Raw genomic sequence first — 20,206 nt, forward strand, 5'->3', positions numbered from 1 at the left:
TATTTCTGCATGAGACAGTAGTGCAGGAACTTTTTTTTCTCCCTACAGTATAAAATGCTTTGCAATTGCGGTTTAACTGGGAGCATATTCACAGTTTCAAACTTCCCAGATCAATAACTCATAAAGTAAAATGTTATTCAGACAGAAGGTATGATCAACAGATTAGGGGAACAAACCATTAAATAAAAAAAAAAAACTATACCTAATATAAATTTAGCTGATTCAACATCATCTCCTCCAAGAACCTGCACACAGGGAAAAGTGGAGGTAGACACCGTCAGTGTGGTTTTCAGTGGAAACAACTTGAAATGCTGTACATGTCAGTGTGAAATCATATGCTGGCATAGAGCCCACCGAAAAAGAAGCAGATTTGTTTTTGGTTACAAAATCATTGCTCACAATCTGAACAACTCAACAGATTTGCCTCATCCACTTCATCCACACATTCATTTCTTCAAGACTTCCAGAAGGGGATGAAAGATCACTGTTTCGAAACTCTGTAGGAGAGCCAGCAGTTTTGCAGAGGTACAAGTGCGAGGGGCCAGGATGGCACCTCCACTAAGACATCTAAAATTTAAAGCTGTACTGAAAATGGTCCAGAGGTGCAGGAGGATGTGATCAAGCAAAAATATTTGTTCCAGCAAATCCTAGCAGATACTTAACTTATCAACTGACATCAAAAACAACAGTACATATGATGATAGCCCAAATACCCCATGTAAGAGACAGAGCTAACAATCTTTCATACAAAAAACAAAAGCATTCAGATGTTGACGAACTTGTGCACTAGAAATATGTGTGTGTGTGTGTGTGTGTCTGTGTGTGTGTGTGTACATGTTTAGATGTCTTTGTGAGGACAGAAAATTGGCATGCTACTATACTTGTGGGGACCAACAGTCCCCATGGGTTTGAAGACATTTTTTGAGGCTCAAAATGTGGTTTTAGTGTCAGGGTTGCAATTAGGTTATGGTTAGGTTTAGGCTGAGGGTTAGGATTAGGCATTTATTTCTGATGGTTATCATTAGGCTAAGCGGCTAGGGAAAGCATTACGACAATGAGAAGTCCTCACTAAGACATGAAAACAAGTGTGTGTGTGTGTGTGTGTGTGTGTGTGTGTGTGTGTGTGTGTGTGTGTGTGTGTGTGTGTGTGTACAGTCTGTTTCACTTTCTGTGGTGTTGCTACCTATACTCCATTCCAGGATTTTTCCTGTTTTACATTATTCCTACAATACTGCTGTGTTTGAGCTGATGAAAATCCACCCAGGCCCGTCCAGCTAACAAAATATTTTTGAGGAGACATAACTGCAGATTCAATTTTTAATATAGATGTTTGGTGTAAGTGGAGCAGGTAATGTGATTGAGGAAATTAACCTGCACTGACAGCATCAAACTCACTTACTACAGTTACATATAATTCGAGGTCATGTTGGCCAATTTTAATTGGCCCTGCTTGTAGTATATTGTAAGAATCATAAGAGAACCTTGCTCAAATGAACTTCATCACATAAAGGTTCAAAGTGCATTCACAGTTATAAAAAAAACATCTGTATTGTGAAAAAAACAAACAAAACAAAACTAATAATGGTAGGAAAATTTACAATCCTAGTTAAAGGATCCTTAAGTGGTAACCCCAAGTGGTTCATGCATAATAAACCCTGATCGGCTCGGCCTTTTATGTGCAATCTGGAACACAAAAGCACAGGAACTTCAAAGTCAACACCAAAACACAATGGAAATACTAAATAACTTTTGTCATGCAGTGTAGTGTCATTAAAACTGCTTGTCAAATTAATTATATCTTCTTGTCTACCGCTCCCTGGTAGCTTCTATTGGGAACTGTTGTTTGCTTTTTATATTCCAATTATAAAAGGGCACTGCAGATGAGATTAGTAGGTTCCAACTTTATTACAGCTGGGAATGAGCATGAGTTATCTTTAACAATGTCTATATTTATGACTGTTACTTTGTGTTGAAAGTCCAAAAAGTGCTTTATAACCAGTACCTACATATGTGCTTTTCTATGTGATCACAGTAAGCTGGAGAACCACTTTAAAAAAAAAAAAAAAAAAAGGAATGCAGAGCTACAACATAAAAAAATACATTTCTAAAAATGTCAAGTGGCTCTGGAGGAAGAACTCTGCATAGAATGTGAATCCTCCTCCCTATTGGAATTCAGCCATCATAATTCCTCTAATTGGCTACAGATCTCACCATTTTTCTCCCTTCCACAATGTGTGATTAATTTATTTAAAGAGGTGAAATTAACATTACAACCAGACATATGACATTTTTTTTTCCTTGGGCTCCCTCTGAATGTGTTATACTGTTAAACAAACGGAAGGAGAATCTTTCTACATGCATATAAACTATCAACACTTTTTTAAAAATTCAACTGCAATTTGTGTAGTCATCTGCTTTGAAATGAGATAAACTCAGTTTTAGCAAATAAATAAACACCTACTCGGAAAAAAATGATGAGGAACGTTCCCTTAAATGCATATAAGGATTTAATGTATAAACAACCACAAAACACGACAAATCAATGGCTGCAGATCAGCGTGTGTGTATTGTTCACCTTGATAATGCGCTTAACCAGTCTGAAGACACGTGACCTACCATTGACCTCAGGAGAGCATGTTCTGCTGTGTTACACATCTAAGGGTAATTGCTGTTAGATCAGAGCTAATCCAAAGCAGACAAAATACCAGAAAAAAAATGCATGCTGTGTGCTGTGAGTCTGAATGGAGGCGAGTGCGATACAGCCATGACATACCAATGAGCTATCACTGGATAAGCATACAATGTGTTAGACCAAATGCCCGTATTCCCACAAGTCTTATCAGAAGTGCATTGATATGCTGAAAACTCCTCTGTTCTGTACTGATTTTTATAAGTGGATATCTGCATATGAATATGCATAATCTGTAGGCAAAGAACAGTACTGGCTTGAATCTTTCTGGAATCTGTTTGCTCAAATTAAATTTAAGGAGGCTTTGGCTTCATGCAAGTATAAAGTCGGGACCTCAAGGAATGGCCAAAACGCAATCTCAAACCCATCTGCTATCATCTGATGACAATTTACCTTTGTGTTGTTTGTGGTTGCTTTTCTTTTATCTTTTTGAAATTGATCTGTTATCATAGATGGACTGTAAACAATGATCGCCGCATGCAAGTCTTTGTCCAGATATCATTTAATTCAGAGTGCTGGAGCTGATAAATAAACAATTAGGCGCTTTGCCGGAGTCTCACGTTAGATAATGTCAAAATATTGAGGAAAATTACTGAGATAACGTTCATATTGTATGATATGTTGATAATGTAGTTATCGTTGCAGGACAGATATTATTACACCTTTCTGTTAAATAAATCCCCTTTGTACAACCTATGCATATCTTTGTTTTGTTTCAGAAAAAGTCAACGGACCAACATTATTCAGCCAGACAACTACAAAAGAAGAGAGTTAGAACATGTGTCTCTGTGCAGATAAAGCCAGTTCCACTAGGAACTCGGAGAGATGTGCATGATGGAGCATTAAAAAACTGTGGGAGGGAACTCATCAGCTGAGGGGAGATTAATGGAGCACGTGCTTTATCTGAAAGGAAATCTAAAAGATTGTACAACTTGAAGGGAATGCAAATAGGTACAAACATACCAGCATGGATAAAAGGTTTAAAATCTTTTGTAGGAACCATGAGGTAGCGAGCAGTGCAGAACTGGCACGTTTCCAAGGTGCAGCACCAATTCTGGAGGGAATCAAATTTTATGGGTCTTAAACATCATTGTGACCAGCTTATATGAACAATGACTCCCGTCTTCCTCTTTGAAACACACACTGCCTGTCAAGCTTGCAAAATAAAAACCCTATTCAGATAATTCCATTAACTAGGTTAGTCAAGACTATATAAGCGCATCTCCAATGTGATAATGAACTCTTATATACTATACAATCAATACTAAAAACATATACTGTGCAGTTTTAAGATAAAGGGAAAAAATAGACAATCTATTTCAGAAATCTTGAAAATGCTGAATCTTTTGACAACTGAAATGTGGACTGTATAATTTGTCTGTTAGGATGAGAAAAACATAAAACAGAGTATAACAAAAAAAGGTTTGGTGAACAACATAGACTGTGCATGAAGGCAGGAAGAACAAGTAGGAGAAAGAACAATCAGAGCTCAAACAGAGTGAAAGTGGGCTTTCTCCCACTAACCTGTCAACCAGTAGGAGGATATTTACATGCTTTTTAGTCTGTTTGAAGCCAGAGATGGTGGTGTCCCAGTGAGCTCGGTTCTGGGGAAAACATACGTTTTCTGGATGGTTTGATGCAGACTCTCATGCCATCTTAATCTGTTACTACATTACTTTGGAGACTGCAACAGCTATCAAATAAAGATTACACATAACGAACTTTAAAAGTAGTAAATGTTCACCACCAAACCCTAATAAACAGTACGGGTAAACAATCACCATACTCAGATCACTACATGCACTGTTTTTGGCAATGTTCTGCTTTCTATTTCACACTTGTCATTTTAATCAAGACAGACTTAAGTGGGCTTTGTTGCCACACTGGCATGCAAACAATGCTAAAGAGAGAGGATACCTCGGTTGCAAGCACTGGTGATCAAATGCTTTTTTTCTGCTTTGCACCCTAGCAACAAAATTTCACAGTAGCTTTACAGAAGATTGTAGTTATAAGCAGGTATTCCGTAAGTCAGAAGCTCCTTCACTACCCATATGGAAAAGAAATAGAAAAAACTTATGAAAGACTTGCATAAGATGTGGCCTACTTCATATTGTGAATCATATAAGGCTTATATGATTTACTCATGAAAGTGGCCACTTTCTCATTACTTTCATATATTGTTTTAGTAAGTATCCAAAACATACAAGTTTCATTTAAATAATTTTTCAACGGATCTTATATCTGTTTTCACTCTTGTACGCTTTTCATACAAGTTTCACACAAGACAGATACAAACTTTATAAGATTTATATATATCTTTTCCATATGGGTAGCATGTTACACAGAGACCTCATACTGGGTTATTATCAGGCAGGCAACATTTCCATTCCAAACTTTTTGAAGATAAGTTAAAACTTGAACATAATTAGAAAAACACAAATGGCAAAGGAAATTCCACCAGCTCTTGAGCTCTAACATGAGGATAAACTGTGCATTTCCAGGCTATTGCTTCCAAACACATAATTGAAATATGAATACATTCCCCCTTAAGGGGAAGACAATGCTCATTATTGCTCTCTACTCTTAGGTTGTTTCTCTGGTGTCATTTGGTGTGTAGATGTTTTATCCATTTTGTCCATTTTTAGCATGTTTTTACGATGTGTTTAGCAGAACTTATTTTATAATGCAACAAAAATCTCTATATTCTTAAAAAATAGACAAGAACAAGATGTTCTTCGAATTAAAGTGTTTAGGTTTTATCTTTACAAGGATGCTCTTTAAGGATTGTTAAATCTAAACATTTGACTTGATTAAAATGCTGATGTGGTGAATGGAAGCATATAACCCAACACCTGTCACCAGGGCTGGACTGGTGCAAAAAATCAGCCTGGGCATTTTGACTAGAGACCGGCCCACCAGGTATACAGAAAGGCATAAAGCCTTTGAATGAAAATAAACGCTGTTGTGACAATGATATACACTGTCTTGTTGGTATATATGTATCAATCTAACAAACTTAAACCTACGCCATCCTCCCTATTCTGGCATTCTAAACAGTATTTAGTGAAAATATTAAACAACCTAATTAATAGGGTTGCCAACTCCCAGCAAAAAAAAAAAAAAAATAGGGAATCACCCCCCACCCTCTGCGTTATGATGCCTAATCGACATTAATTTAATGCACGTGTAAAACAAATGCACAGAAACCAATTATTTTTCTACAATAATTAAATAGATTCAACACCTTTCATCAGCAGAATTGCAGACTGCACAGATAGTACCTTCCCAAAGGAAAAAGTACTTTAGCTTACTAGGGTATAGGGCTGCACGATTTTGCATAAAATGAGAATCACGATTTTTTTGCTTAGAATTGAGATCACGATTCTCTCACGATTTTCTTTTCCAGTATAAATATTTATTGCACTTATTAACTGCATATCAACTTCGTAACAGTTGAGACTGAACATAAAAACAATAAATGAACATGTTGCAGCAACATTTTGTTGTTGTCGCAAAATGTTGTACTGCTTGTAATTCCGTCTCCACCGTTGCTCGACACTGCGTGTATAGAGCAGGTAGTGCAACATTTGAAAAATAGTTGCAGGACGGCACTGCGTAGCGTTTGTCTAGGGCAGGGGTCCCCAATCTCAGTCCACGAGGGCCGGTGTCCCTGCAGGTTTTAGATGTCTCCTTGATCCATCACAGCTGATTTAAATGGATAAATTACCTTCTCAACATGTCTTGAAGTTCTCCAGAGGCCTGGCAATGAACTAATCATGTGATTCAGGTGTGCTGACCCAAGGTGAGATCTAAAACCTGCAGGGACACCGGCCCTCGTGGACTGAGATTGGGGACCCCTGGTCTAGGGTGTTGATCATTTTTCTAAATCCCTCGTTTTGCACAGTGTTGATGGGAGAGCCATATCTTTAGCCAGGTGATAAGTGATAGCCTCCGTAATTTCTTTGTGCCTGCGGGACTTCGATGGGTATGGGGAAGCGCTGTATAAGGTTCCCGTTATTGATGTGGTTGACCAGGACGGATTTTCTCCTGTCACTTTCTTGGCCTTTACAGCTTCGTCATCTCTCACGTGCTCTCCGTTGTTTTTTCCCTGCCAGCTGGCTTCGGTATTACGTGGTATAAGGCTCCGCCCTTGTCATTTGTTGAGCAGGAAGAGTGAGCGCTTGTTTTCATGCAGATTATGTCCCGGATCAAAATGCGGTACAATCGTCATCTTTTTTTTTCTTTTTTTTAAAAATCGTTGTCATTTGGAAATGAGATCGCACATAAGTATGAATTGAGATCGCGATTGTACATCAGATGAAAACTTTGGTTGTAAGATTCAGATAATTATTTATTAAAAACTAGACATTTTAAATGAGAATAAGAAAAGCATTTCTTTGTGTCCCCCTTTCCCTGTTAATACCCTACCTGTCCCCCTGGCAAAACTTTGCTACAGCTGCCCCTGCACAGTTACCAACTGTCAGCTACTTAGAAAAGGATCCTGGTGTTATTTGTCTCTCAGAAACAGTTCATAACTTCCCTTCAACTCATTCATGTCACCTAAAAGGTAAACCTGTTTCTCCATCACCAGTTCAGCTCTGATGATTCAGTAAGGACATCTCCTGGTTTCATCTTCATGTTTCCCTCTCACCACATATCCAAACCGATATCACGACCAGCAGCTTTTACGGCTGTGGCTCCAGCAAACATCAGCTGATACTAGAAAGTAATATCAAATCAATTCTAACAATAGCTTATCAAGCTTAAACGTGCTGTTGTTCTTTAGCGTAACAGCCGCTGGTTTCCTGTTTCTGGCACAAAGTGGGCGATAAACAAACGAGAGAGACAGGAGAATGAGAGGACAAGACGCAGCAGCACAGCGTAAAGACACAGAATACCTCCAGATTTCTGTCTTTTTTCATTCTAGCTGAAGTACGGGACAAATCGCGTTTCTTTTTTACCTCAATATGGAACTTTAATGTTCGCCCTCATCGGCTGTAATTTGTCCAGCCCAGAGTGAATCATGACCAGTTGGCCAATCCACCACCTTTCATTGTTTCAAAAAAAAAACAACCCAACCAAACAAACAAAAAAACATCGGCCCATAAAAGCAAAAAATTACTATCGGCCCACCGGGCAAATGCCCGGTATGCCCGATGGCCAGTCCAGCTATGCCTGTCACGATCACTTGAGCTGGCAGCAACATTCAGGCACTTATTGCTTTTTCTGCCTGTTTGTCTATTTCTGAATGTGTTTGTGTCAATGAGAAAGCTTGGGAAAAAAATTATAATTCCCCCATCTCTGCTGCATTTCTTTTGTTTAGAGTTTAAGCTCCAAATACCAATTTACTTTCATTAAATAACGCAATTCTGAGTCAGAGAAAATATTTTGTATTGATATTTTTTTATGTGGGGATCAATTCACAAAATTAAACGTCATGGTGGTACACATCAGTATCGATCTGCCCAACTTTAATAATGAAATACCTGGAGAGAAAAAAACAAAAAAACTATCACATGCTGATAGCAGTAAAAACGTTCCACTCAGATCGATGGACTCACCATGAAGTTAAAGAAAACTAATAATCACATAATGGAAAGCCAGAAATTGAGTTTCAATTTGACCACATTCGGTAATAGTTGCGAAATTCAAATAACTTAAAGAAACGCAGCCAGGAAACTTGAAATATTCAACATGTCTATATATCAGGCTTGGTTTTAAAGGTATTGTGTGTAAGTTGATGGATTTCTCCCATAGTCCCTGTGCCCCAAATGTCTGGCTTGCATTAAAAAAATATTTTACTAAGAGAGCAAATGCATTACAGTTTTTGTCACAGGGGGGCTTCTATTATGTGGTAGGGATACACCAGAGGAGCCCAAGGAGCAAAAAGACCAACTAAATGGAATTGCTTTTATAAATCAGTGTCACATTAAGCATTCAGTGCACAGACTAAAAAGCCTCTCTACAGTATACAAGTAGCAAGTTTATGAATCTTTTGGGAATCAGCTTGCGGCATGCTCTCTTGTTAGCTACACCATCCAGCCTATCCTTTGATTCTAGTACAGCTTTACATATCAAGATAAGCAGTTGTGGAATTAAAGGGGAGGTACAGCCACATGAAACAATTCAGGGACTGAACTCAAACTTACAATGGAAGCTATAAAATCAAGTAGAAAAAGGCAGACTGAAGCATTATGTTAGTGGAAATTAATCAAAGAGACAGCAGGTAGCAATCAAACTCTTACTGCTGAAGAGGTTCGGGTTGCTTTTGATTTTTTCATTGTAAATTCTAGATAAATGCAGGGTGCTGGATACAATTTAGATAAAAAGATCCATAACAGGTGAGTCAGTGGGATTACCGCTGAACCTTTGAAACCTTTTTTTGGTGATCCTGTGTAAAATGGTAATTGTTAAAATGGTTGTCAGGTCAGTCAGAGTAGTATACATATTTGGCATTTAAGTAAATTACAACTAGTAAATTCACCTATAACAGTCCACTTAACTCCAGCAACTCTTTATATAAAAGAGCTCTTTCAGTGTATTAAAATGAATAGTTCTCACACCATGTATCTGTGTACTGACAAATGTTAAATGCTTTTAGGAACTACTCATTTATATGTCCCATAACAGTTAAGTACTAGCTGACTTTAAACATCCATATGGTCAAATGACAAGCATTTTCTGAAGTATGAAAATAGGAGAAGCACATTAACAATTGTGACTGTTGTTGCTGTGCACATATCAAAGAAAGAGAAAGCGGGAGTAAATAAAGATTGTGCATTCATTAGGGGTATTTACATACAAGTTCTTTGTTCATTTCATCAAAGTTAACTACAGCGCGCCTTTCAGCAATGGTAATGATCAAATAATTATCTTGAGATCAAAGCTGTCCACCAGTGCTGCAAGGCAAGACTGGAGACTGGTGGTAAAACAATGCAATACAAAATACAGTTACTGTGGAGGACAATAACAATCGAGGGTCACTGACCACAGTTCATTCATCCTTCCTGTGACATCCCTAAGGTCTCTCACCATTAAACTAAATGAGCATGGTTCTCCACTTACTGAGTCTGTCATCTAGGAAGAGAGAGAGAGAGAGTGAGAGAGACCGAGAACAAGCAAGATAGATAGATACGTACATACATACATATATACAACATTCAAAGCTATGACTATGTTTAACGGTCAGTATGAAATGGCAGTGGTGCAATAATTGTAATTGCTTTGTGACATTCAAGAGCAAAAAAGTAGCTGACCAGTCAAAGAGAGAGAGAGAGAAGCAAAGCCTTCTGTGTTTTTTTCTTTTTCTTTTTTTTTAAACAATTTGCAAATAATAACAGAGTGCCTGTCAACTGATACTATACATTTACCAGCCCAAGATAGTTTTCGATTAATAGCAGAAAAATTGTTGAGAAGCAAGCCGGTCTGAATGGTTTGATTATCAGTGCCAAGTTTAAGCCTTCTTTTATGCAATTCTGCAATCCTGTCATTTTGCTGTATATGGAAAAAAGACAGGAGGGAAAATACTGTGGTGGGGCGTCATACATTAGATTGCAGGAGTTGAGCATTCATCTTAAAAAGACAGCCTCCTATAGAGGCCTATTATCACAGGCAACATGATGACACGTATAATTTGCTGGCCCTCACAATATCCACCATGGGTTGTGTTTGTATGACTGGATTACACTCGTGGCATATCAATTGGCATCTTTTCAATTTTCCACAATGCACTAGATCTAAACCGAAGCAAACATAAGTGCAACGCAACATTAAAAAGAGTCCTTACAAAAACTCACACATCTATCTCAACTCCACACCATATAATAACTCCCATCTCTACTGTTGACCCTTCCCCCTTTTCATTGCTTCTGCTGCAGTGCTAAGCTGGAGTCCTGACATAATATTGAGTTGTGGTGCAGCGTGTATATGTTCTATGCCACGGGGAAAACACTTTTTTTTTTCCCCACTCGACCACTGAATCTTTGTCTCTCCCATGTGTAAGCGATCAGGGTTAGCTATGGCTCTGTTTATAGAGATAGAGCAAGGCTGGTTGGCAAAAAAAAAAAAAAGAAAAAAAATGTTGGGGTGGGAAAAAGGGTTAAGATCTTGAGCAATAGTTCTCCAGGCTTTCGGAAATGCTTTTAAAGGTTTTTTTTTTTTTTGGCTGCTCTTTCCTTTCATTTTCATAGATAACAGTCTGAGATGCATAAAATGGTGCTTTTGCACCGGAGAGGTAAATGGGGAAAACTATCCATAGCCGATGAACAGCCATGCCCTTAATCCAGCAATGACCTGAAACTAGACCTCAAAGACAACCTTTAGTTGACACATCTACTGTTTGCTAAAGCCTGAGCAGAAATGTTCTCAGTGGAAGAGCGGCTGTCATGAATCCATTCTCAAGGAAGGGAAATGGCTGAGAGGAAAGGCTGAGGTATGCTAAATACACAAGAACTGAATCAGTGGCAACAGGTCCAAATGTGAAGGTTTTCATTCAAATTGTCCTCCATGTACGGAGGAAGTCAGGAGAGAAGTAAAACAGTGAGAGCCTACAGCCATCTGTAAAACACTGTGGATAAAAAAAAGCACTCTTAGATTTGCAATACCATACATTTGCAGTGCATTATATTGCAATACAATCCGGAAAGCACCAGATTGGCTATCGCTTCATTTTTCAGCATGACAATGATTCCAAACACACAGCCAATGCAGTAAAAGCATACCTGGATTTAAAAAAAAACAGACAATGGAACACCATTAGTCATGGACTGGCCTCCCAGAGCCCCAGACATCAACATTATTGAAGTAGCATTGGATCATTCTGATAGAAAACTGAATAAAAGGCAGCCACCATCTAAAAAAGAGCTTTGAATATCTTTCAAGAATCTTGGAGAACTATTCTTGTAAACTACTTAAAGAAATTACAAGAAAGCTTACATAGGAGGGCTCAGTCTATGTTGAAGAATAAAATCATACTAAATATTGATTTTTATATAAACTCTGCTTTTGCTGTACATACTTTAATAATACTGTGGTAATTCAACAAACTGCTACACTTACTTCCTATATTCCTGTCAAAAAATGAGTTTGGCACAGTACTGTAGTTCAAGATGATGGACAGATGATAAAGAACAGGAAGACATTTAAACGTTTTCAATCTTGCATTAGGTGCCCGAAGCTTTTCAAAAAGGTTAACTCTTCGGGTGTTTACAGAGTCAGCCATGTTGCGAGCGGTATTGATTTCCTCTCTATCCCACAACATCAAATAAAATAAGAAAGGAAGATCATCTCATGTGACAAAGCGTAGCAGCCTGGAATTATCTCCCTTGAATGTGCAAGCACAATGCCACACAATTACATGAATTAGCGAGATAGTTCAGTACATGGCATTCAAAAACTAAATTAAAAACTGGGATTAAGAGCCCATATTTTAAGTAAAATGGTGGTGCACTGGTAAATCACAAAGTTAGCATTTGGAAATGAAAGCATGTGTTTCCTAATATATATGAAAATGACTAAGGAAAAAAAAGGAAAGTGAAGGAGAAGCAGGCTTGCACTTCTTCCACACTGCCCTTTCTGCTCATCTGTTCTCTGAGACACTTGTGGTAATAAATCAAAGCTGTGCAGACAGGCCATGGTGGAGAAGAATCTTGCTGTCCTTTTCCTTCCTTACCTATAACCTCTGACGTTGGTTTGACAAAACTATCAGAAATCTGACATTATCCACGAAACAGACAAGACTATGCTCGTTGTGGATCGGGTGATATTTTGCTAACAGGTTATACTCCAGCACGACAGAAATTCAGCTGTTGTGAGAAAGTGGAAAGCACAATGGTAGTTCAGCACAGTGGTAGACTAGTTTACTAGTAGTCTCCTAACCAGTTAGGCTAACATTATGTGTCTCTAGCCACTGAATTCAAACAACAGGGCCATTTCACACCAGCAACAAGAAATTCAGCACAGATGTTTTTCATCACAGATTTGTTTGGTTTAGTCACAAATGGCTAATGTCATGGAACAGAGACATGAGCTGTGTGTGAAATTCCAGCCCTATTTAAAATGCACTGCACGGCTTGTTTTCTGACAAGACAATATCCACTATACACTATAATGTTCTCAAAAAAATTCTATGATGCACTAAAAAGCTGAAATGTAAGTTTACTGCTGACTATTGATTGAAATATTGACTGTCCATTATATGAAGAGCAGCATGTGAATGAATAGGGGGTGATTTTCAGCGCATTATATTGTTACTATGGGTGGTAATAAACTGCTTCAGAGACAGTTCAGAAATGAGATAGCTCATTTAAGAGTCATTTCCCATATGGGTGTCACGTGGGTTTCAACACCACCCTACACCCAGAGGATACCAGCAGGAGATTATGACTTTACTCCTTCCAATGTGAGAAGTGAACTTGAGCACAGATTCTTCACAGTTCTTTCCAGCTATGCTTTTTTTTCTTTGCAAACATAAGTCCTGATAATTATTAGCACTAATATCTTCGTCAATTAAATGTTTTGTTTTTTTAAACACAAGCCAATACACTTTCATCCACTCTCACAACACTTTTGACCACACCCATTCAGGGCTCAGGAAGTGTAAACCATTTTCACACAATTTCACACCGGTTTGTACCAGTTGCAATTAGTCATGTTTGCTCCGTCATCTCTGACTGCTTGTACCAAGACATATGGGCTTGTTTTTTTTTTCTTTTAAACTGGAGCACAGCCTCTGTTATGTCCACATCAAATCAACAACAACATAAAAAATGAGAAGGCATTTAAAATCATACTACATATCACACTGTTCTTAATCATGTGAAGAAGATAAATAACAAGTGCTGGTTTCACAGAAGGATGTGTTTGCTGTGGTGTTAGACTTTTACCGCTTTGTCACGAGAGGTGTTGCTAGCGTTTCCTAAGAGTTTTAGAACAATATTAAAAGAGTGATGCTAAAAGAGAGTGTTGCTGGGTGAGTACATCAATCCAAAACACTCTGCAGTCTGTATAGTTCTGTATAATAGCTAGTGGGTATGTAAAAGGCGAATATATAAAAAAGACATACACCTGTAAGGCAATGTGATGTAGTGTGGTAAGAAATTACTTCGTAACAATAAATGGTGTATGTGGTGAGAATTCAACTTTTCTAGCTTCCTCTAGACCCCTGTCTGTCTGTCCTGCACTCTCTCTCTGTTTCTTTCTCTCTGATTGTGGAATAAAAGTATGAACATGTATTTATAAGTTACACTTGTGTTTGAATCCTGCAGCTTATCACACATTTGATTTCCATGTGTGACAACTGCAAGTGTCCAGAGTGAGGACAGACTGAGGGACCCACTGCTGCACATCATCTGTGAGGCTTTGCACCCCTGATGATCCACCAGGACAAACTCAGCAGTGTGTGAGGAAGAGGAGGAGGAAGAGCCAGCAGCAGCTGACAGATGTTGAGAATAGACAGACTGTTCCCTGTTTGTGAAGGACTGCTAGGAAAGTTTAAAATAACTAATTGTCTGTCCTGAATCAGTCTTATTAGGTAATGTTCAAATAATTTGATCATTCCAGTGTTTTCAGTGTGGGAGAAAGTACTCAGGGCCTTCAAGTTACACACTATGAAAGGCAGCAACAAGTTTAATATTCAGAAACCTAAAGTATGTATCAGCAGCAGAATGGAGCTAAAGATAAATCTTTGTTTCAGTTCTATGAAGCTTTGAGTATTTTGGATTAGTAGCACTGCTGTGTTTGTTGCATCATATTGCTGTAATTGTTTATATGCTTTATATATTCTGAGGTAAGTTGATCTATAGTGTTACATCATATTCTATAAGGATGTTATGTGTTTGTATACTTTCTGCCCAGTTTGACCCATTTAGCAGAAGTCAGCCTGTTTAAGGCTCTGATATCTATTCTGTATGACTTAAAGCAGTTATGACATGGTCTGATTTTCTCACCAAGTAAAGGAATATTTAATGTATCAGTCTACTCTTCATTCTATCAGAAACAGTTATCACAGCTCGGACATTTTCCTTTTTACACATGTATGTAAGCATTGAGCCAAATTTAGTAATGCCAACATATTAAATGGACAATATTTGTCTCTTATATATAATACATCTACATATACACTGTCAGAGATATTTGTCTTTGAGTGAAGATTTAAGGTGATAGGACATATAAATAACTGCAACTTGAATCTTTACTGAAGCTCAGTATTTGACACAGAGTTCACTCACATGAATTTCACTCACATGTACTGTACCAGTGTACCTGCACATGTGACGTGACAATAAAAGTGATTTGATTTGAGACTTCAAACTCACTGCTGTAATAACTTATAATGATTAATCTAATAACTATAATATTGGCCATATCATATTTACACTGACTTTAGTCTCATGAACAACATTAACTAATTCTTATTTACTAGCTAATCTTACAATGACTGTTCAGTACAGATATGAAGCCCAACAATCATATTTTACAGTCCTGTGGTCTCAGCCTCAGATACTTATTAAATCACACAAAGCTCGTGTAGAAACAAACAAACAAACAAATGAACAAAATATGTTCTCCTTCATTTCTGTCAACCACACGTTTCCAGCTATCATGGTTGCTAGGCAACCTGGGCAGCGCGACGGAGGCTAGACCGTCCCATTTCACAAGCCTCGCACTTCCGGCCTTAGCGGTCTTTGAGTACGCGGCCCTTGAGGACCGTTGAGGCTGCGTACTTTAAGGCTGCAGACCCTGAATTGGGATACAGCCCTTCAAGACATGTTGAGGGTGTAATTTAGCCATTTAAATCAGCTGTGTTGGATCAAGGACACCTGCAGGACACCGGCCCTCGAGACCTGGAGTTCCCCCACCCTTCCTCTAGCATAAGAAAATCACAATTCAGTATGTGGGATGAAACAGTGAGGCATGAAATAAATGCACTTCTGATAATAAAACTCATTTTGTTTTCACTTAACAATTTAGTCCCCAAAAGTTGATTCTGTTCATCTGGACGATGATTACATTCCTTTGGGGATTTACTTACCCAAAGGAATGATTGTTAACGTCTTGAGGATGCATCAAGACGTTAACAATTTAGTGTATTTCATGAATTCTATAACAACATTTCACAAACTCAACAGCCAATAATGCATTTGTCAAGAAGAAAGAGCTGTTGAGTGGACCAACAAGCAATATGGGGTATAAACTGGACACAGGGAAATCACAGGTGACATCTAGTATCAGCATTTAACTCAGTTCTGACAATTAAAAGGTTTAACAAATATAAAAGTGGTTCTACATTGCTGGCATGTGTAGTTTCCTACCCACCTAACAGCTTATCATGACACATCATGAATGCCAGACTAAAAGGTTTGACTAATTAAAGACAAACACAAGGCCAGACTGAACCATCCGATTGGTCTGTAAGCAAAAGAAAATACAATATATATGTTTTTATCGGTATAGATTTCACAACTATGACTGTTTAGTTAGCAACAGCATTGACAAGTGTATTTGTAAACCTCTCACAGCTATGACAAATACACCTTTTAAGTAAAGCACTTTTCTTAACATACTGTTTTTAATTTAACTTCTGCCTCTACGCTCAGTTGACCTGTTTTAAAAGCCTTGTTAAAATCAATGGTCTCATTTAAAAAAAAAAAAAAAAATCCTTTTTCCACACTTTTTCTTTTTAATCTAATCTTTTCAAAACACAAAGCACACAAGTCATGCTTTCAATATTGCTCTAGCATGTACTCATGGACTGAAAGGGTGAAGCAGCAAATTTGCTAGCTGGCTGACTGGGAGGACAGAGAGGCCTTTCTCACCAGTCAACGGCTGTCTTTAATGAGAATAGAAAGTGATTTACTAGCTTAATGCTCCAGCCCTCAGCCTGCCTGCCCGCCTTTGCTTTACACAGCCAGTTTAGTCGACACTCTTCATACAGAGAATGAAACTGAGACCAGGGAAACAGGGAAAAAAAGGAGGATAGCAAACTCCTGTCTGAAAACTGCAGTAATGAGATGTTCTCATGGATTCTCAGTCCCCGCATCACTGACTTCCTCCAAGAACTGCATTTTTCTATTCGTCCTGCTTTTTGCTAAGTTCTCCATCATACTGTGCCATTTTGGATGATCTGAACATATCCCAAACCGAATAAATTACATCATTCAGCAATTACTTCCTTTCACTTCATTTTGTTTGGCTAAAAGCTTTTAACAAACATCCCTGTTCCACACTTTCTCTACATCCTGTTACACAGTCACACTTACACCACAAATCAAGAGAACATGAATCGCTCACATGATTTGTAAGACTTAAAATGAGCAATGAGCAATGCTCCTTTTATACTCATTCTGCTCCTGTTACAAAGTTGTTGTTGTTTTTTTGTGACTGGTGTAAGACTGGTGTACTTCCCTGCTATTATGTTCCCTATGATTATCCAATCAGCAATGCTGTTCTCAAGACCACTTTTAAATCACAGGCTTTCACTGAGAAATCAGATGACCTGTCAGAAACCAGTTATCCACGGATGTGTGAATAAACAGAAAAAAGTGGGATGTTTTGGATCCCCTAAAATCTGCAATGACTAAATGTAGACAACGACACAAACTCTAGGCTAGTGCTTTATCCAGTTAAAGTTACACTGTCTTGCAAAGCATGTGTGTTATGAGCTCAAGTGAGAATACCAATTTCATGCATATTTGCAAGGCCAAATTGCATTCCTTGATTGGGAAAGCATACTTAGGGTATGCATGAAATTTAAAATTATGTTTTACCATGAAATAGTAAAGTCAGACAGAAAGAAGGACGAAACAAGAATGAGGGATTTCAGAATAACTTGAGAGTGCCACTTAAAATGGAGTGGCACGGCTTGCGTTTACATACGGTAGTTTTTAAGTTGAGTAGGGAAAACGAAAAGCGTGTTCTTCATACCTGGACTGATGGGGATTTTTGAGGGGAAACACACCACAAAATTCAAACAGAGTAGAGCAAGTGATTTAACGCCGGGGACTAAATGTGTATAAGCGCGTGATTTGTTTTTATTTGTATTTTTTGGAAATATAGCTGTGTGCACAGCCTATGCGCACAAACGTGCAGCCAAACAGACCGGTTATCGCCATGGAGGGCAAACACAGAACTACAACAGTGTTCTTACCGAGTGTGAAGTAGGGAAGAGCCGTGTTGTCAAGATCATCCATTACGGAAATTCGCCCAGGTAGGTCTGTTCTAACGAATAATAGAAGTCTGGATTCCCCCCCTCCTCCTGCTCCTCCTCCTCCAGTTCCTCCTCCAGTTCCTCCTCCACCAACACCACCTGCTTCAGCAGCACCCCCTCCTCCGACCACGTTCCCCGAGGCTCCGCCGGTGAAGCTGAATTCGTTCTCCCGGAGTACGGGCAGGGTTGAAACGGTGACGGTTTTCACCTCACATGGCGTCTCCGTGTCGCTCTCCCTGTCCCTTTCCTCGTCAGGCGATGTCGCCCCTCTGTTTGCCTGGACAGTCAAGGAGCCTGTTAATAACAGACCCACGAGAAGGACGCGAAGGTGCAGCACTAATATCCTCGCCATCCCGCTCCTTGTGTGTGGTTCTCTCGCTTTGTGGGGCTCATAAGCTGTCCGTTCACTTATAGTACAGTCGCTGCAAAGGAGTCGCGTCCGTCCAGGAGGCGGCAGTACAGGTGTAGTGAGAATGACATCTTTCGGCTCCTTACAGATCCATTTGTGCTCACACGGGGACAACAGATTGCTTACACTCGGATAAGCACGTGTCTTTTAAAAGACAGACACGAGGTAGAGGTATCTTGTTATTAGTCCAGGTTCATATTTAAACAAACACGAGCAGTAGATGAGTGTTCTTCTGAGTTCACAATAAAGTGTTAAACAATAAATCCAAAAAAAATAATACTTTTTTTTTTTCAATACAGCGTTTATATGACTTGAACGTGAGGACAGAGCTGCTCCTGTCATATCCCGTCTAAACAAACAATTTATAGCTGAACATCTGTCCAGTTTGTTCTCTATGCAGGCAGTGTAAAGACAGGTCTACTAGTACTCGAAAACAAAGTACAGTTGACCGGAAAGATTACGGTTAAACCCTAAAGTGCATTCACCACAGAGTGAAATATCCACACTTAAAAAATGTTGCATTCGAGATTAAAAAAAAAAAAAAGTTACACAGAAAAGGTTTAAAGAGAAGGCTATAGACTTTCTTTTACTTACTGATTAAAAGTTTGTTTTTATTATATAATGTAGTACACCCCGTGTTCTCACTTGTTTAATGTTGTTGTTTTTTAACTTTATGATTAAAATAAAAAACTCTTAGGAGTTTCTTCTTTTTCTTTTATGTCTTTTTCTGTATTTAGCTTATAGATGGACAGAGGCTTTGAGCTCTGTCCGTGGTGCTGACTTGGTCAACCCTGTCCTGCTTGTCAGTGTGATATCACATAGTAATATTGCAAACACTATAAACCTAAATAGTGCAACTGAGCAGTTTAAACCTAATTATTTAGAGTTTATGTGACATTTTAACCTTGAGCATTAAATAATCTCAATTTGAAAAGTGAATTTCATTTAAGAGTACTTAATTTTGCGCCTGTTCAAAGTTACTCATATTGTGTTTATTTACCTTCATTTTACAATAATAGGGCTCTAAGATCATGAGTGACGTGCCTTTTTGACACACACAGTGTTAGCACATTTAGGAGTGTGAATAGTGATGCTTACTGTAAGAGAAGGTAAATCTGAATGAGTTAGCATTCCTGGTGCCCATCAGTAGTAGATAATCATTTATCATTATTTTTAAGTGAGACAAGAATAATGAATAATGACTGAAGTGCTTTTTGTTTAAAAAACTAAATTACTCATATTTGTTAAAACTAATGCAATTACAATGATAAATGGCTTTTATGTGCTTAAAAATCAAATGAACAAGAGACTAAGTCATACAACTGAATATTTTTTTAATTGATTTAAGTAGTATGTATAGCATACTAGCATTCAACAGGTAATTATAGATAACTTGTTACTTATTACACCTGTTCAACTCCTCACTCATGTAGATATCTAATCAACCACTCACTGCATGTCACCATAACCTTGGTAAAGTTCAAACCAAGCATCAGGATGGGGAAGGAAGATGATTTAAGTGATTTTGAATGTGGCATGATGTCTGCTGTTGGTGACAGACAGGCTGGTTTGAGCATTTCAGAAACTGTTCTTCTGGGATTTCTCCACACAACCATCTCTCAGGTTTACAACAAATGGTCCAAAAGAGAGAAAACATCCAGTGAGCAGCAGTTCTCTGGGTGAAGATGTCTTGTGGATGACAGAGGTCAGGGGAAAATGACTTGAGCGGACAAGAAGGCAACAGTAACTCAAATAATCACTTAAAAGGAAGACTGGAAAAATGTTGCCTAGTTTCATGTGTCTTGATTTCTGCTGCAACATTCGAATGGCAGGGTCAGAATTTTGGCATAAAGAACATAAAAGCATGGATCCATCCTGCCTTGTATCAGAGGTTCAAGCTGCA

The 20,206-nt window shown here is 38.4% G+C and overlaps 1 protein-coding gene across 1 annotated transcript in view; it reads right to left on the reverse strand.

The window, feature by feature from the left end:
• LOC116331839 (astrotactin-2) overlaps positions 1-18,758 on the reverse strand; it is a 273,527-nt gene extending 254,769 nt beyond the window's left edge. The window contains exon 1 of the mRNA XM_039615109.1: positions 17,835-18,758. Coding sequence (XP_039471043.1) covers positions 17,835-18,246 — 412 coding nt within the window. The 5' untranslated portion in view covers positions 18,247-18,758. The remainder of the gene's footprint in view (positions 1-17,834) is intronic.
• Positions 18,759-20,206: the final 1,448 nt, after the last annotated feature.

The sequence above is a fragment of the Oreochromis aureus genome, linkage group 7, assembly GCF_013358895.1.
Source record: "Oreochromis aureus strain Israel breed Guangdong linkage group 7, ZZ_aureus, whole genome shotgun sequence".
Lineage (NCBI taxonomy): Eukaryota > Metazoa > Chordata > Actinopteri > Cichliformes > Cichlidae > Oreochromis > Oreochromis aureus.